Source organism: Stegostoma tigrinum, chromosome 9 (assembly GCF_030684315.1).
Source record: "Stegostoma tigrinum isolate sSteTig4 chromosome 9, sSteTig4.hap1, whole genome shotgun sequence".
Classification (NCBI taxonomy): Eukaryota; Metazoa; Chordata; class Chondrichthyes; order Orectolobiformes; family Stegostomatidae; genus Stegostoma; species Stegostoma tigrinum.
Window position 1 is genome coordinate 25239695 of NC_081362.1, and position 19521 is coordinate 25259215.

Here is a 19521-nt window from a genome sequence, read left to right on the forward strand (position 1 = left end):
TGACAAGTGGCACATGGGAGGCTGTTAAATAAGATAACAGCCCATAGCACTAGGGGCAACGTACTGGCATGGATAGAGGATTGGCTGGCTAACAGAAGCAAAGAATATGGATAAAGGGATCTTTGTCGGGATAGCAGCTGGTGACTAGAGGAGTAGTCGGTGTTGGGACTGCAACTATTCATGTTTTACATTAATTATCTGGACAAAGTAACCGAGGGCATTATTGCTAAATTTACAGATGACAAAAAGATAGGTGGACGGGAAGGTAGCTCTGAGGATTTGGGGAGGCTTTCGAAGGGCTTGGATAGGGTAGAACAGTGGGCCAAGTAGTAGCAAATGGAATACAATATGGGGAAGGGTGAGGTTATACACTTTGGTAGGAATAGAGATGTAGACTATTAAATGTGGAAAGGCTTCAGGAATTTGAAGCACAGAGAGACTTGAGTCCTAGTTCAGGGTTCTCAAGGTTAACCTGCGGGGTCAGCTGGAAGTTAGCAAGGCAAATGGAATGTTAGAAACAGGGACAAATTGTTGGAAATAGTCAGCAGGTCTAGCAACATCTGGAGAGAAATGAGAGTTAACATTTCACGTCCAGTGACCCTTCTTCAGAACAAACATCTCTAAGTTTAAACACTTAGCATGTTCAAGAATCGTGCCTTCTTATTTTTGCTTTCAAAAACTGTAGAATTCTCTACTGAAAAAAAGGAGCTATTGTGACCGTCCTATACCATTATTCCAGACATGCATCATTATGCTTCTTAGACAATTCTTTGGAGCTGTCATGTTCACGCAATAAACTAAATATATATTTTACAGTTCATTGCATGAACATGACAGGTCCGAAGTATTGTCTTCCACTGATAGCTATACAATACATTTTAGGAACGCCAAACTCAGATGGCATGTTAAATATAGCTTGTTTGATTATGTTTGCTTAACTGACATGACAAGGAAACAATCAATCAATCAGTCATGGTTCTTTGAGACCTGCATGCTTGGACAATGAATTCTTGCTGATGAAATACAATTTGACCTTAGATGTTTGGTATAACTAAATCAATAGATAAATATTTACTGTAATTGCACCTATCATCACTTCACATTCAAAAAAATTTTACCGTGCACACATTGATTCCATTTTCTCTGTATGTGGTGGCAGCCAATTTACACTGCTATAGTGCAGCTGATTTTGGATCAAAAATGCCAAAGGTTGCATACATATCCTCGCGAGCAACTTGCAGACTCCACCTGAGATAAAGGATGATTCCTCCAATTCTTCATGCTCTCTTTTCCCTCTGTATGCTGTTGTCTGCATCCCCAAAGGCCTTTCAGCAACCTTCCCTTACCTGCATTTCCCACAATTTATGCTCGACTCATTCATGTAATAATGTATTAAATTTAAATGCCACACCCTGTGCCTTTATGAAATGGCAAGCCCTTGGTGGCCATACACTCTCCCATGCAGAGTCCAGAGTGATCGTTATATCCCTTATTTTGGAGCTTCCAATGCCTGTGTTATGCTGTATGCGATTCCAGCCTGACTTGAATTGCTCCCCTCTAATTCTATTCATTTCCTCCGTGACCGTAGTCCAGTGAACTTCATTCACTGGTTGGTTTTTCTCACATTCCTCAGGGCTCCAAGTACTGCCTCCTGTCCATTACTTCCCAAAGCCACTGTGCTTACTTGACAGGATAGCCTCAACATTGATGTGTGAACAGTATCTGGACATATGTACCTGTAATCCCTTTTTACACATGACCTGCAGAATAGACTGTGGGCCAATCCCCAAAATGTAAGGGGAAAAATCCCCAGGATTGCTTTCAACCACGTTCCTGATGGATTGCGCCAACGCTCTTGGCCGCAGCAACCAAGGAACCAATGACTTTACTGTCATGAACTGGCACTGTCCAGTTTCTCGGGCAAAGATAGAACAATTGGAAGTGGTGCAGGAATTAGATATGTTGGGCTTAAGATGAGAAGCAAATGCATTGAAATAAGGTAGTCACAGTTTGGTAGAGAGATTCTGAAGTCACCGTTAAGGGGAAAAATCAAGAAACAATCTTTTTTGAAACCGAGACACCAATATTTTCTCAAATTCCCAGCTATGGCCCAGGCCACTCCATGAAGTGGAAAATTCCACACCTTAAGCTTCTCTGTCCATTAGCACCTGGTACTCCACGAATGTAACTCAAAGTATTCTACTTTCACAGGGAAGTGCAAGGGTTCAGCCTCATTATATCAATAACTGGCACATGAACAATAATTTGCATTGATTTAAAAACACCTTCAATAATGTGTTTTCACAACAGTAAAGAGATAGAGTGAGTCAGGATGGACGTAGAGGTGACTGTATCTGGTTACATGAGGACCCTAATGCTGTACTTTTAGACACAATTACATAGGATGTAATTTACGACACCAAGTGCTCTGGAGAAGAACCTAGATTGCAGAAGTTCAAATATGGAATAGCAGGAAAGACAGACATGATTCAGAAGGTGACAGTACATTCAACGAAATGGAGGTCCAGAGATATGACAGTAGGTTATAACATTAGAGACACTTGGGCTCAACTTGTTTTTGTGTGTGTGGCAGCAGATTTGATGGGAATGAGGACAGTGTGTGAAGAGAAAATCATGAACAAAACCTGCTAACACACTGACCAGGCAAGGAAGTTGGGTGGTCAGCAGTTTGACGCAAATAGGATGGATAGGGTCAGGGTTAGGATTGGGTCAGTTGTTGGATGCTATAAAACATTGCATCTTAAGTGTATTACATCAAGGAATAACCACTTCCTTACCATCACGATCTTCAGTGGGGCTGGAATGTCGACTTAATGACTTGAATTGCAGTTCAGCTGCTATGGATGCTAGGCGGTCATTTTCAGGGACACTTGAACCCCTATTTACAAAGGAACAAAATCACATTTAAACTATTTTAACATATTTAACACATATTTCAAACTTTTACTGGCAATACACTTGGCATTATATCATGTGAATATGTTTTTAAAAACTGCAAACACAATGCCTCCCCTGTGTATTTCAAGGAGTACAGTATTAGGGAGTTATTTCCGATTCTTGTCACTAGCCATACTAATTCTGCTCTCTTCATCAAATGACACACTGCCTGGCAGATAAAAGGTTTCAGATGCCACAGATATACTAAGAAAGCAAGAGCAGAGGCATAATACCAGCTTCTGCAGGCAGATCAATCCAAACGGGCAGGTACAAAAAGTGAACTGAACTGCTCAGCTGTTGAAAGCAAGTGCAGTCAAACTCAAACAGAAGTAAATTTAAGGAGCTACTGATGAGTGGCTGAGTAAAAAGGAGCTTACCATACACTTACTTCTGAATAATTGACCAACCCAGCTTTCACTGGAACTTAATCACCCATCAAGCAGTATGCTTGATACATTAGTTACAACTTTTAATAAGCATGAATCACCTAGTGATCTGCAGTCTTACACAATTAAATTAAAGACCAATGTATAAACCTTCAATATGAGAAACAGAGTCTGGCTGTATTTTAACATGATCTATCATGTTTCACATGGAGGATTACATGAAGAATTGCTGCTGTTGAAATGTAAAAACACTCTCTGGTGTTGCTGCAGTATATCTTGTCAGCAACTTAACAAGGTTCCTGACAGCAGCTTCCAAACATTTAATACAAATCAGGAGTAGAAGTAGGCCATTTGGTGCTTCATCCTTCTCTGAACTTTTAGAAGTTCATGGCTCTAATTCTACTTCCCTGCCTACATTCGATTCCCATTTACTCCCTTGTTAATCAGGGATTATTTTTCTCTGTCTTAACAATATTCAGAGATCACAACTCCAATGCTCACTGGGGTAGTGTTCCAATAAATCTCAACTCTCGAGATTTCTCATCTTGATCTTGAATAGGAGATGTCTGTTCCTTTAAACTCAGTCTCCAAGTTCTAGTCTCCACACTCACTCGAAGTGAATTTGCGTCACCTTTTGAAGCCTGTGTTCTCACTGCTTTTCCAATGAACTCTCACAGTCTATGTTGCTCTTTAATAGACATTTTTCTCGCGGTTTGCTGTGATGAATTTATACTTCTGCCACTCAATCTGCCCTTCATAAAATGACCTCTTGCTCTTCATGCCACTGTTTTGAAACCCTTTTCTCCCTCTTCTCAAAGCAAATTCCCACTTTCTTCCCCATCCCTTTACAACCTTAACTTCTACCTCCCAGAAGGCCAGCAGACACACAGCAATGCCAACACCTGCAAGTTTCCCTTTAAGCCATCCCAGTGTGGAACTATATTACCACTCTTCCACTGTTGCTGGGCCAATGCTCATTTTAACAGCACTGCAGACATACTTAAACCACATGGAAGGCTGTGGTTCACACAAAACCGCTCACCACCACCGTTAACAGGCAATTAGGGATCGGCACTTAATGTAACATCCACATCTCATCATTAAATAAACATATTATTTGTTCCTTCCCGTTTAAAAAGGAAAGCTCCTTCCATATTGCCTCCTTAATTCTAGATTTTCAAGCATCTGGCATTAAAGATGATAGAGGATGTACTATCCACTATAGCAAAGTACTATCGCAAGTAATGTAATTACAATGAGCATGAGCCTTCTCTATTGCAGTTTTAATGCTAAAATCAAAATAGAGTTATTAGAAAATTTCATGAAAGCACCTTTCAATTGATTGAACTATATAATTGAAAGGAAAACAGAAATACCGGGTATTTCTTAAATGATGGGAGATTGTGGGGGCAGAAAAAAAAAACTAATGTCTATAGGGACCTGGGTGTCTCTTTTCATAAATTATTAAAGGTTAATGTCACGTGCAGCATGCAGTTTGGAAGGCAATTATATTTTGGTCTTTATTCCAAGGGGATGACAGTGCAGGAGTAAAGAAGCCTTGCTGCAGTTGTACAGGATCACCGGTGAGGCTCATCTGCACAACTCTAATAACCTGGAGTACTATGCACGGTTTTGGTTTTCTTACCAGAGGAAGGAGGAGGGTGGGCCTATATTCTCTAGAGCTCAGAGAAATGAGATGTGATCTCGCCAAAGCTTACAACATTCTTACAGTACTCAATAGCACAATGGTCATTTCCCAGCTGTGGGATCTAAAACTGGGGACAGGCTCAGACTAAAATATAGGCTACGTAGGATTGAGATAAGAAGAAATTTCGGAGGGCACTGAATCTTTAGAATTCCATACCCTAGAGGGATGTGGAAGCTTGAATAGATTCAAGATTTTAAAAAAATGAAAGATTTCTAGTTATAGAAGACATCAAAGGATACAGGGATAATGCAGGAAAATGGCATTAAGGTAGATCAGCCATGATCTAGCTGAATGAAACAGCAGGTTTGAGGGGACAAATAACTACTCTGCTCCCGTTTCCCTGTGCCCTGCAAAACCCTTTAAATTACAAGAGCAACAAGGTTAAATATTTCGCTTAACTGATATGTGCAGAATATTGCATAGCACCATAAATGGTATCTGTTCATCCTAGAGGTGAAAATACCTTAATTCATTAGCAGTGCTTGCAGATTTGACGAGATTGAGGTCACCCACTGTAGGTGGCGAGCGAATAGCAACAGCAACACATTGGTTCCTCACTTCAGAGCCAAGACTCCTTGGGCTGTTACAAAATAAAGATATAGAGAGCAACTTGAGCATGAAAATACAGCAGACAATATAAGAAAAATAAATGAAAATGACATGCACTTTCCTTTCTAAACGGATAACATTTATGGTTTGATATCAGAAGAAATCTCAGAATTTTAAAAAATTGCCCACGTGCCCTCATTTTTGCATTGAGCATAAAACCATTAAAAAAGATTGCCTTAAAAGTTGTTCTGCAAACAGAGTTGCACCACTGATACTAGTATGAAATAAAACCGTGGTATAAATTAGTTAAAAGCATTATTTCCCAGTGCTACTGCAGATCGCTCAATTATCATATTGTAACCATAAAATTACTCTAATGAACTGTAATTGAAAAATGCCATAATACCCAATGTTCACCATAAGATTAAGTTCTTTAGTTTCCAATTTATCAACTGGCTTTGTTGGGGCTTGAAAGTTATCAGACATCTAAGACAAGGTAACATTCTAACTCATACTACTGGTCATCAGTAGAAACTAGAAGTTAACATACCTTTGGTTTCAGAAAACCTACAAGTGGGTTATCAAGTGAGCAACTGAAGTAGTTAGCTCTTGGTTTAGAATAAAGTTTAAAATGTGTTTTTCTCAATAGCGTCAAATAACATTGATCTCATGCACATATTAACAGCATGCAGTACAGGTCACACTTACCATTATAAGTGCTGAGAGCAGATAGCAAAGCCAAAGAATCACAGACAAAATGGGTACACTAGTATAGCGGTTATGTTACTGGACTAGTAATCCAGAGGTCTGGATTAATTATCCGGAGACATGAGTTCAAATGCCACCACGATAGCTGGGGAATTTTAATTTAATTAATTACATTATAATCAATCTGGAACTCAAACCTAGTATAAGCAATGACTACGAGTGCCATAAAGCCAATTAGCTTTAAGAAAATTGGTCTTCCTTACCTGATCTGGCTGTTAAATCACTCTAGACATAATGCAATGTGATAAGACTGTTAACTGTTGTCTGAAATAGCCTACCATTGTTTATCATGACTGCTTTAAGTCAGCATTAAGGATAAAACCGGATTGCTCACCTAGCGCTGACCTCAATACCCCGATTCTGAAAGGCTAACAGCACACTCGGCTCTGCAATCATCCTCAGCCGAAGTCCGGTGCCAAGACTGGAAGAGCTATTCCACAGACAAGTCCAGCAAAAGCCTAGTAGTCATATCAAATTACACCATTCAGCCAACTTTCCAGATTCCTCCATTACCACATTTGGGTATATTTTGTCACATTACGGTTGGAGGTCGACCCACCAGAAATAGCAGTACAACGGTATACAGAGACTCCCTGATGTCCCAATGTTCAACTTACAAATACTCACTTTTTTCCTAAATAAACACAATCCCATGCAGGGGTGTAATTTTAAAGATACAACGTATGAATATTTCCTGCACTGATGAACAGTTATTTCATATCATCCTGCAACGTGTTCTGACTTGCGCAAAAATCACCTTAACAGATTTGAAAATTGGAATCTGGGGACTGCTCATCATCTCTCATATTGAACACTACTTTGAACAAACACTTTCTGAAAAGTCCAAGTGACCCAAATCACCCGGCTTCCTTGTTCTCTCAGTTATATCCTCAAGTAGATTTATCAAACATGATTTCTTTTTCGCAAATCCATGCCAACTTTTTCTGATTCTGTCATTGTTTTCCAAATGCTCTGGTGTCAAATCTTATATAGCAGACTTTAGCATTTCCGACCACTGATATCAGGCAACCATTCTATAATTCCATGTTCTCTACATCACCTTTTTTAAAATAGTGGCATTACATTAGCTATTTTCCAATCGATAGGAAGTGTTCCAGAGGCATAGCATTTTTAAGAGATGACTAACACTGTTTAATCCAGTTAAAAGAAAACACTGCTCTACTACAGAGGCAAAAGTTTATGTCAAGCTTGATATGCTGTTGGCAAGATTGCCAACGTAGAATATCTTTCACTACTGGAGGATTTCAAAACAAGTGTGGGCACAAACCTAGAGGCAACGACAGACATTACAGCCTAGGGTAGACAAATGAAGGCAAATAGAGGAGAGTTGAATTTTTCTGCTATCATGAGCTTTGTGCAACTGATACCTGCCTTCAGAATCAAATGTATGACAAGGAATCCTGACAACATTCTAGATCAGAGCTTTTCCTTTCTCAACAATATTTTCAATATGTGTAGCTACCACAGTTCTGACTGTGATACAGATCACTTTTCTGGTGGGCACAAGGCTTCTGACGTGATCCTTGAAGCGTAATTTTTTAAAACACACAAAGCAGTAAGCTCATTTTTATATCAACAACAGGTATACCATCTACCAAAACAAAACAAAATTTGGTTGCAACAGAGTGCAAATGTACAATAGTACAAACTTGAAGGTACTTTCTCAATGCTGCACTCTAAACACATGAAAAGCAACAGTGGGAAAATGCTGAGTGGCTTAAGTGTAACACCACCGACATGGAACCTTTTGTCGAAGTCATGCTGACAACTCTGATCAAGTACTGGAAAGATGCGAGAGAGAATACTCCAAATGCACCAAAAGCCACTTAAAAGCCAACTCTTTGATAACAGTGGTTATAATTTCATATCCAGATGCGCTTTGACAGAGAATAATCAATGCATGAATAATGGGATCACAAAGGAAATGCATTCTTTGCTTGGAAGTAGATCCACTGAATACAAAGGCAAGGGTTAGCAATTTGAGAGATAGTGAAACACCATGAGTGGTATCGAAGGAAAACATCAATGATAACCATTGCCATCGGTTAAAAATTTTAAGTTGCATCCAGTCAGGACTAAGGGACCTACTGACTTTTAGCTCCATTAGCTTCTCCAGTACAACTTCTCTTATGACAGTTACTGCATTTATTTGCTTTCCTACTTTTGACCTTTGATTTGTTAACTTTGGAATGCAATTAATGTCTTCTGATGCAAAGTATTTATTTAACTCTTCTGTCATTTCCCGGTTCCTCATTATTTTCTGAGCCTTATTTTCTAAAGGGCCTCTGTTCACTTTGGTCCCCTCCTTACTTCTCTATATCTAAAGAAGCTCTTGCTGTCCATGTTGATTCTACTTTTATGTTTACCATCAAGGCCCATTTTCTCTCATTTTTTTCGACTTTTCTATCTTTTTGGTTTTTAAAACTTTCCAATCCTCTAGAATACAACTAATCTTTGCTACATTTCATGTTATTTTCTTACAATTTGAACTTCCTTACTTTCCTGGTTAACCATGGTTGGTTTATGCTGACTTGCTTATTAAGCTGTGGATAGAACTCTCTCTTGCTTGCTTAGCTTTTTTTTGTAAAAGGGAATTAACTTAATGAAAATTTTGTATCATTCATTTAAATATTTCCCATAGCCTGTAAGTTAGTGAGCACAGTGGCACATGACTGGAGTAGCAACAAATAGATCTCAAGATAACAAGCCAAACTGATAAGATTACAATTACATTCAAATGCGTTTTCTAGGCAGAATTAAGCAATAATCTAATCCAACTAATCAGAATAAAGTTGGAGATGAGCGTGCAAGTGCAAAAGTCAAGGCTGAAACATCTGGAACCAGCCATAAGTGTTGATTGTCTGATCAGTCTTTGCCTCCTGCTAAGGTTCTCTGCATCACAGAAGTCAATTCAGTTTACTTCACATTATATACAGAAATAGTTACTGGCCCCAAAAACATTCTGGCTTAGTGTTGAAGACTGGCATCCAGGATAGCCACACCTTTCAGTAAACTTTCACAGTACAGTTGCAATACTACAAAGATTTCTAGCTAATTACCACCCACCAGTCTATTTTCAATCACCAATAAGATGAAGAAGAGGTTGCTGATACTGCAATTGATAAACAGGGTATTGGTTAATTAACATTATCAACACTCAATTTGGATTCCGCCAAGACCACAACTCCAGATTTCACAGATAATGGGAACTGCAGATGCTGGAGAATCCAAGATAACAAAGTGTGAAGCTGGACAAACACAGCAGGCCAAGCAGCATCTCAGGAGCACAAAAGCTGATGTTTCAGGCCTAGACCCTTCATCACAGCTCTCTGATGAAGGGTCTAGGCCTGAAACATCAGCTTTTGTGCTCCTGAGATGGTGCTTGGCCTGCTGTGTTCATCCAGCTTCACACTTTGTTATCTTACTCCGGGTTTCACTGTGGTTTTCGTACAAATGGCCAGAAGAATGGAATTCCTGAATGAGGTGAAAGTAGCTGCATATGATGTCCAATTAGCATTTGACCAAAACGAGCATCAGGGAGTCCTAGTAAAACTTAGGCTTACTGTAATTAGGAAATAATTCTCTCATGGCTGAAGTTATACCTAGCCTACTCAATAATGATGACGGGTACTGAAGATCAATCATCTAAGCAAGAGTTTCTCAGTGCCTTAGGCCCAACCATCCTCAGTTGTTTCATCAATCTCCTTCCCTCTCTATTAGGAGATAAAAGGTGAGGATGCTGACTGATGATTAAAATGTTCAGCTTTATTTGCAACTCCTCAGATTATGAAGCAGTCAACCCACACAGCAAAATCTGGACAACATTCAGATTTCGGCTTTTGATGAGCAAGTAATACAAGTAACACAACAGTGCCAAAGTAATAACGATCTCTCGCAAGAGTAAGTTTAGCCACCGCCCTCTTGACAGTCAGTGGCAGTAGAATCAGTGAATCCCCCAACATTAATATCCTGGAATTACCACTGACCAGAAAAATAATTAGCTCAACCATATCAAAACTGTGCTATCTAACCTCTTAGAACAACGTGTCAAGAATGGGATTGAATACTCCACTTGTTTAGATGAATGTGGTTCCAAAAGAACTTAGGGATTATGACAACATTTAGGACAAAGTGGCCCCATGACTGGCATCCCAATCACTACCTTCAACATTCAATTCTTCCACTAGTGTATCATGCATACAAAATTCACAGTTGTAATTTACAACAACTTCTTCAATAAGGCTGCCTAATCGTGCATCCTTTACAACCCAGATGATCAGCAGGACATTGTTAAATTACCTCTACAAGTCACAGAACAAGCTGGTTTGGAAATATATTACTGTTCTTTCCTTGCCATTTGGCAAATACCCTACAGCCCTCTACTTAAGGAGCACCATAGATATAGCTTTCCCAGAAAGACTGTCATACTTCACAATAAAGATTCATCATCACCACCTCAAGGGTAGCGACTGATGCGGAACAAATGTTGACTCTGCTAGCAATTCCCAATTCTTGTAAGTGAAAAAGCAATCAAAAACTTTATAAAATAAATTAAAATATTATTAATAAACAGTATGACAATTGTGCAGAGATTATTGGAGCTGGTTTATTCAGGTGACAAGAGTGTGAGGGGATAACTCTTTGCTAAAAAGGAAGCAGGATGATGACTACTGATCACAGAGCATGCAGGCAAGTAATATTAGTCAGAAAGACTGAAAAATGGTTGTTTGTCAGAGAATCTGTGACAAGTTGGCTACTGGTCAGAGAGACTGCACAAGATTGACTGTCAGTCAGCCAGAATGCAGGAGAATCTCAAATTTGTTATAGAGACTGCAATGAATTGAATGCTGGTTACACAGAATACGATAAAGTGGTATGACAACTTGGCAGCTTAGTTTGAGTTTAGTCAATATTGAATACAGTTTACAAGCATTTTCAGAATGTCTGGCAGGGGTCCACCTTTCACATGTCAATAAAACCAAGAACACTGGATTCTGATGTTAGTGAAGAAAGCTGATGTCTTAATTATCTTGAATTGGCAAACAGGTTTTTGTATTAAGAAATACAATGATTTGGGTACTGTCACTTCATTATAAGAATGCCTTAACAAGAAGTGTTGACTCAATAAATCTTCCAACCCTCCTCAATCCGTATCAAAGTGAACAGAACCAATCAAAGCACTTTACCTGAATCCCTCAGATGCCGGAATGATGAGATGAGGATTTGGTGGGTCACTATGGCATCGAGGTACTTTGATAGGACGAGGACTATTTCTATGAATTCCTGAAAATGCATTTGAAGTTAATGCAAGGTCACATATACTGGACTGGCAATAATATTAACAATAATAACTCTTAAATAAACATGAGAAAGCTTGCAAACACGAACCAATACTGCTATGAAATTAATTAATGCAATTAGCTTGAGTACAAAGTATGATGACAACAAATAAGGGGAGTTCTTTCACATGCTGCATACTACAGATGATACAAAAGAATGTAACTCATATAAATATACTAAAAAAAATTAAACAGCAAATTATAATCCGAAACTCAGTGCCTGAAAGAGTGGTGGAAGCAGAGTCAAGAGCAACTTTCAGGGTGGAAATCCACAAATACAAGAAAAGGAATAACTGGTTGGGCCATAAAAACAATAAAACTAACTGGAAAAATTCTTCAAAGAGTTGAAAAAGACAAGTTTTCTTCTTAAGTTTACTGATGACATAAATCCGACTTCAATCTGTTTTGTTACAGCTTACTTGGTGATTTAAATTAGCAAAAAGTTAGCTGAATTTTTATCATGGTGTTTAATGTGATTATAAATTTTGTTTCAAAGATTGTTTCAATATTAAAAAGTGTATTAATATTTTTCAAATATTAATTTGCATTTATTTATATAAAAGTTGAACCTTAAGAGAATTGGGGCAGAGGCGAATGTAGTAGTTATTAAAATGGAAAAGGTGCTGGGGAAGCTGAAGAGGTCTGAAGGGGGAATAAATCATCCAAACAAGATGAAGTACACACCAGTGTTGTGAAGGAGACAGCTGAGCAGATTATGGCGACATTGGTGGTGATCTTTAAAGAATCACTAGAGTCAGGGAGGATCCCAGAGGACTGGAAAATGACAAACGTAACACCCCTGTTTAAGGGAGGGAGGCAGAAGAAAGGAAATTATAGGCCGGTTAACCTGACCGCAAGTTACTGGTAACTTTTTAAGGTTGATTATTGAGGAGGCTGTACAGTACTCACAAGTTCATGGTAAAATAAGGCTGAGTCAACATGGCTTCATCAAAGGGAGGTCATGCCTGACAAATCTGATAGAATGTTTTGAGTAGAACATGAGCAAAGTTAGACAAAGAAGAGCCGGTGACATGATCTATTGGGATGTCCAAAAGGCATTTGACAAGGTGCCACACAGGAGGGGAAAGGTATGGCATGGGTAGAGGATTGGCTGAGCGGCAGAAGGCAGAGGAGGGTAAAGGGGATCTTATTCAGGATGAGAGCTGGTGACTAGTGGAGTTCCACACAGGTCACTGCTCGGACCATAACTATTTACCTTGTACATTAACAATCTAGATGAAGGAACTGAGAGTATGGTGTCATCTGCAAACATAGTATCAAAGGTAAGTGGAGGGACAAGTAGTGTCGAGGAAGCCGGGAGGCTGCAGAAGGACTTGGACAGGCTAGGAGAGTGGGCAAAAAGACAGCAGATGGAATACAAAGTGGGCAAATGAGATTATGCACTTAATGTATTTGAAATCATGTGAGCTTTTTTGAGCGCTGTATCTAAAAAGGAGGATGTGCTGGTATTGGAGGAGATTTTAAAACTTACAGAATACTGACAGGCCTGGATATCGTGAACATGGAGGTATTGTTTCCACTAGCAGGAAACTAGGACCTGAGTCATAGTCTCATAAGAAGGGACAACCCGATCAAGGGTTATAGGAAGAAGGCAAGAGAACGGGGCTGAAAAGCAGATCAGCCTTGATTGAATAGCAGAGCGGATTTACTGGGCCAAATGGTCTAATTTTGCTTCAATCTGGAAAGGACATTGTCAAGTTTTCAAAGAGAAATAAAAAAGGCCTAAAATCACAGATATTGAATTATTCAGTTTTTATGTGAAGAAAAAAAAACATTGAATGGCTTGGCATCTTTTCAGATATGCTAGCTGAATGGTCAATTTCAAATAGTAGTGGTTCATCTCAATCTGGAAAAACATACAATATCAACAAGGTAAAGCAATAGCTGTATGGCCAACACAATCTTAGTGCCAAAACACAGTATTTTAACATAACATGCCACACACTGAACTGACAAAGTCCAGTCAAGTTTATGCGGACATCCAGACAACAAGACAGCATGTTCAAGAACAATGGTTATGAGATCCCCGACAGATATCTGTTTTAAAAAAAAACTGGCTTCTAACTCAAAGTACAAAATGACAGTTTGCCAACTCAACAACAATATCTGAGTGTATTATGAAAAATAAGACATTTTGTTGAAGCTTTTCTTCTTGAACTCGTCAGGACAATTTGTTAACATAATTTCAGAGGAAAATGTCCAACATTTGTACTGTACAACTAGTTGGCAATTACACAGGTGGACAAGATGGTGAAGGTCGTGTTTGGACACTTGCCTTCATCAGTCAAAGCACTGAGAACCGGAGTTGGGATGTCATGTTACAGCTGTACAAGACATTGGTAAGGCCACATTTGAATTACTGTGTACGATTCTGATTGCGCTAGTATAGGAAGGATGTTATTAAACTGGAAAGATTGCAAAAAGATTTACAGGAATGTTACAAAGACTGGAAGGTTTGACTTATAAATAAGGGGCTGGACAGGCTTGGACCTTTATTCCCCTGGAGTGTAGGAGATTGACAAATGACTTTGTGGAGCTTTAAAAAATCATGAGGAGCATGGACAAGATAAATTGTCAAGGCCTTTGTTCCAGGGCATGGGAGTCCAAAATTAGTGGGCACAGGTTTAAGCTGAGAGGAGAAAGATTTAAAAGGGACCAGAGGGGGAATTTTATCAAGCAGAGGGTGATGCATATATGGAACAAGTTGCCAGAGGAAGTTGTAGAGCTGGGTACAATTACAATATTTAAACGACACCTGGACAAGTACAAGTTTAGGTAAGTTTGAGGAATATGGGTCAAAAGCAGGCTGATGGGACTAGTTTAGTTTAGGAAACCCAGTTGGCACATACAAGTCGGGCCAAAGAATTTGTTTCCATGCTACATGACACTAGGTGCACTGCAACTGTTACAGATATTGCCATGGCAATGCACTAGCTCATGATATTTGACAGTTAACTGCCAAAATTGGATAGCACAGTAGCAGCAATTAGCAATGCTCCCTCACAATGCCAGGGACCTGGGTTCAGTGTCACCCTCTAGTGACTGTGTGGAGTTTGCACATTCTCCCCATGTCTGTAGGTGGTTTCCTCCAGTATCCTCCCACAGTCCAAAGATGTGCAGGTCAGGTGGACTAGCCATACTGAATTGCCCACAATGCCCAGGGATGCACAGGCTAGGTATATTAGCAATGAGAAACACACAGTTACAGGGTTAGGATAGAGAGTCAGGGTGGGATACTCTTTAGAGGGTCGAAGTAGACTTGCACTGTAGTGATTCTATTACGATTTGTCTAAATGTGAAACCAGATTGTTGTTTAAAAGAATGGGAGTAGAAAGGTAGAATTGGGCATTCTTAGCATAGAATGGCAATATTTCAAAATAGGAACTAAAAATGCAATAAATATCCAACAGGTAAGACATATGTGGACAGTGGAACAGATACAATAGCTATCGCTTTAAAGTTATACATTTCTTTCCTGATCTTCTCAGATGCCACACGATCTATGTTCATAAAGCATTTTTTGATTTATACTGCAGATTTCCAGCATCTTCAGTATTTTGCTTCAAACTAAAAATAAACAGACATAAAATATAATTGTTATCAGCTGCATTAATTACACAACACCGAACACAAACCTGTCACAGGACTATGAGGCTTTCCTATCACATGACCGATACACTCATTCATTAGAGACTGCAAACTCTGTAAAAAATCAAAGAAACATCTCAATACTAGAGGTTGAACAATCGTGGAGAATTCTGTCAGTTTACTTGACAAGATTCAAGCAATAGAAAATACCATCTGTAACCAAATGACATACTATAAAAATCAGACTGTGTACCACAAAAAAAAATTTTACTGCACAGCTTCTCAATAAGTAAAAATCTACATCAATATGGAACACTATATTATGGCAAAGTGAACCTCCCAGATCAGTAACTGTTTATAATGAAAAATAAAGAAGTCAATTATAAACATTATCTAAGTCCAGTATCTGCAGTTCTTCCTATCTCTCTATTTTAAGCATTTCCTTCACTTTCACATGTTTTAAAAATAAAAGACAAATGGGAATGTAGTGTTACATTTTAATTCATGAGCAGGACTGCAATTTCCATCTTTGAGCTGAGACTCAGTTTGACCCTTCAAGTCAGTGTAAAAAAAAGAGCAGTGCAGTGTTTTGAACAGGAACAGAAGTGGAGCCCTTGCCAAAAAAAAGGCCTAAAAAAAAACTTAATTTATTGTTATTTCAGGGATCTTGCTGTGTGCAAATTGGCTGCTATATTTCTTGCATTACAACTAGATGTTGAAAGTGCTTAACTGAATATAAAGCTCTTCAATGCAATTGGAATGCAACACCATACAACTTGATCCTATCCAGTTTACTAACAAAACACTTGAAACGCAACTACGAGGTAACCATAAAAGGTGGGTATAATTATTTACAAGTCAATAAAGCCAATTTACCACAAAGTCATCTTCAGGAAGAGCTGAAATAAATCCTGGTTCAATTGCTTGAAGGAAATCAAAGCCTTGAGTTGCCCATCTGCGAACAGATTATAACATTAGGAGGACAATATTGTTATAGAAGTTACTCAAAAATGCAAGTTCATAAGAGTATTTCTAACCTGGGTCTTGTTCCCCTTCCACTTTCACATTTTGTGAGCACATACGTCATCCATTTCCTAGCAAAATTTATAAATTTGTCTCCCATTTTCTGCCTGAATTCTCCAGACATTAGGCGCACAACTTCTTTGTGATACTGAAAAGACAGAAGTTATTCTAAAATATTTGTAGATACAAGTACATTGAGAACTTAAATTTGAACTTCAAAATATCATATTTCTTTTGTAAAGGAAATTGAAGAATAAAGCAATTCCAAAGAAAAAATGCTGCTCATTAAGTAAATGTTGTCCAAGATCTAAGAGTTACACTGGAAACTGTTATTTCTATGGGAAGAGGGGTCCTGGACCCGAATCATCAGCTCTGCTTTCTCTCCTTGCATGCTACCAGACCTGCTGAGATTTCACGACCAATTTCTGGTTATGTTTCTGATTTCTGGCATCTGCAACCATTTGGTTTTTGTGATCATATGCAACTGAAGGGAACGGGCAAAAATGAGAAAGATCAAACTGGGAGTGAGAAATGGATGGGGGGGAAAAAGAAGAGGCTGTACTTTTGGAACAGCCTTCCACTGGATCACACGTGGTTTGGTTATTTGGCAAATTCTATACAAACGGCTTTAAACTGGACATTTGTTTTTGGCCCTGGATGGAATTTGAGGAGGAGGAGGAGAGAACTAGATGGGTTCACATGTTGGGACATCTGCACGGTTGAAGATCAGACAAAATAGGAACGGGGTAGATCATTCAAGCCTGCTCCACTGTTTGAATAGGGTCATGGTTGTTCTGACATTCTTCACATTCTCAACTGCGTTTTCCCTGTAACGTTCGATTCCTTTACTGATTAAGAATTTATCCACGTCGGTCTTAAATCTTCACATGGGCTCTGTGCGCAGCTTTCTGGGGCAAGGAGTACCAAACACTCTCAACCCTCAGAAGAAATAACTCCTCATTGGAGTCTTAAATTAGCACATTTTTATTCTGAGATTACAACCTCTGGTCCTATGGTCTCCCATTAGGGGGAAACGTCTTCTCAGCATTTACCTCATCAAGTTGATTAAAGATCCTAAACACTTCAATGAGATCACCTCTCATTCTTTTAAACTCCCAATGAGTAAACTCCCAACCTGCTTAAGCTTTGCTCGTAAGACAATCCCTCCATACCAGATATCATTGTAGTGAATGGTATCTGACCTGTCCCCTTAAATAAGGGACAAAAACTGTTCACAGTACCACCAACTTTCAGCACTTACCCTGACTAATCCTTTTGGAATTTCACAGGTTTCTACATGATTCTCCCTTCTTCTAAATTCCAATGAGTATAGTCGTAAACAATCCAGTCTCTCTTCATACCTCATTCTGGCAAACCTTCATTGCGTTTCCTCCGTTGGCAGAACATCCCTCCCCTACTCCTCAGATTACGAGGCCAAAATGCATACAATACTTAAACTATGGTCTCACCAAGGCTCTGTACAACTGCAAGATATCCCTGCTTCTACATGCGAGTCATGTTGCTAAGGAAACATTTACTATTTATAGTGATGTGCAAATGAAGCAAGCATGGTATAAGAAAAAAACTTTTTCATAAAACAAGTAATTAGAAAGTGGAATAGATTGCTTGGGCATGTGGAAGAGGCAGGTTCAGCTCAGGCACTCAAGTGGGCATGTATACTGGTAAAAGGTAGAAAGCTGGATGACTAAAGCTGTATACTTCAATGGGCTGAATTTTATCCTTCTGTGCCAATAACAACAATTCAGATTCTGCAATTTGCCTTCAATGCTTCTTACACTTGCACCTCCACCTGGTACAAGAACACCCAGGTCTTGTCACACCTCCATCTTTCCTAATCTATTGCCACTCAGACATTAATATGCGTTCCCAATTTTGCTAACTCAGTGGATAGCCTTACAACTTATCCACACTACACTTCAACTAGGCATTTGCTCACTCAACTTGTCCAAAGCACACCTTCACCAGCATTGTGTTTTCTGTAAACATGAGATATCACACTTCATTCTCTCATCTAAATTAGAATATACATTGCCAATAGCTGGGATCCAATCACTGATCCCTGCAGTATCCAACTTGCCACCGCCTGCCACTCAGATAAAGACCTGTTCATTCATTCTCATTTCCTGTCTGCCAAACAGTTCTCTATCCATCTCAGTAGACTAACCCTCAATCATATATCCTTTACTTTTATGTCCTCTTATGTGGAACCTTATCAAAAGCCTTCTGTAAGTTCAAGTAAACCAATTCAGTGAATCCCTCTCATGAACTCAGCTAGTTACATCCTCAAATAAATTCCAGTAGGTTTGTCAAGCATGATTACCCTTTTGTAAACCCATGCTAACTTGGCTTAACCCTGTCACTGCTTTCCAAGTGCTCTGCTGTTCATTTTTTTCAAAACAATAGATTCTAACATTTTTCCAGTACGAACCAGGCTAACTAGTCTATAATGTTTTTTTTCTACTTTTTAAAAAAAAGTGTAGTTACATTAACTACCCTTCAATCCACAGAAACTGTTCCAGAATCTATTGGTCTGCATCTCTTCATTCCCATTATAACTTCCTCATTTTTGACTGCAGTTGTCTTCACTGATCTTTTTTTAATCTCAGAGTTATCAAACTTTGGAATTCTCTTCCCTACAAAGCCGTGAAGGCTGAGATACTGCAACTCAATTTATTTAAAGGCCAAATTTGACCTTTTTTTTAAAAAAAATCAACAATGGAGTCACAGGCTATCTTGGAAGAAAATGGTGTTAAGGCTACAATCAGATCAGTGAAGATAGCGCAGGCTCAAGGGTTTTCATAGACTACTCCTCCTACTTCTGATGATTTGAGAAAGTCAAATACAAATATGTTAATGTGAGCTTAGGAACTGTGGGGACCAAGCAGATTTGATGTCCATGTACATAAATCACCAAAAGTTACTGCACAGCAACAAAAGATAATCTAAAAAGGTCAAACTAATATTCTTCTATAAAAAGGTCTGGTTTAGTATGGAAAGGAAATGATAAATCAGTTTCATAGAAACTTAGTCCAATTCCACCTGGAATACTACATTCAGCTTTGGGCACCATACGCAGGAAGTATATACTGACTTTGGAGGAATACGCAGCATTTTCACCTAAAAGAGATGATCACTTAAA

At 38.9% G+C, this 19521-nt stretch overlaps 1 protein-coding gene across 4 annotated transcripts in view; it reads right to left on the bottom strand.

Moving 5' to 3' along the window:
* The window catches only part of map3k4 (mitogen-activated protein kinase kinase kinase 4), a 194010-nt gene that overhangs the window by 37013 nt on the left and 137476 nt on the right, over window positions 1-19521 (bottom strand). For all 4 annotated transcript variants that reach the window (XM_048535980.2, XM_048535982.2, XM_048535981.2 and 1 more), the window contains 6 exons: window positions 16376-16509; window positions 16215-16293; window positions 15386-15452; window positions 11577-11673; window positions 5516-5632; window positions 2799-2899 (listed from right to left, as the gene is read on the bottom strand). In XM_048535980.2, coding sequence (XP_048391937.1) covers window positions 2799-2899; window positions 5516-5632; window positions 11577-11673; window positions 15386-15452; window positions 16215-16293; window positions 16376-16509 — 595 coding nt within the window. The remainder of the gene's footprint in view (window positions 1-2798; window positions 2900-5515; window positions 5633-11576; window positions 11674-15385; window positions 15453-16214; window positions 16294-16375; window positions 16510-19521) is intronic.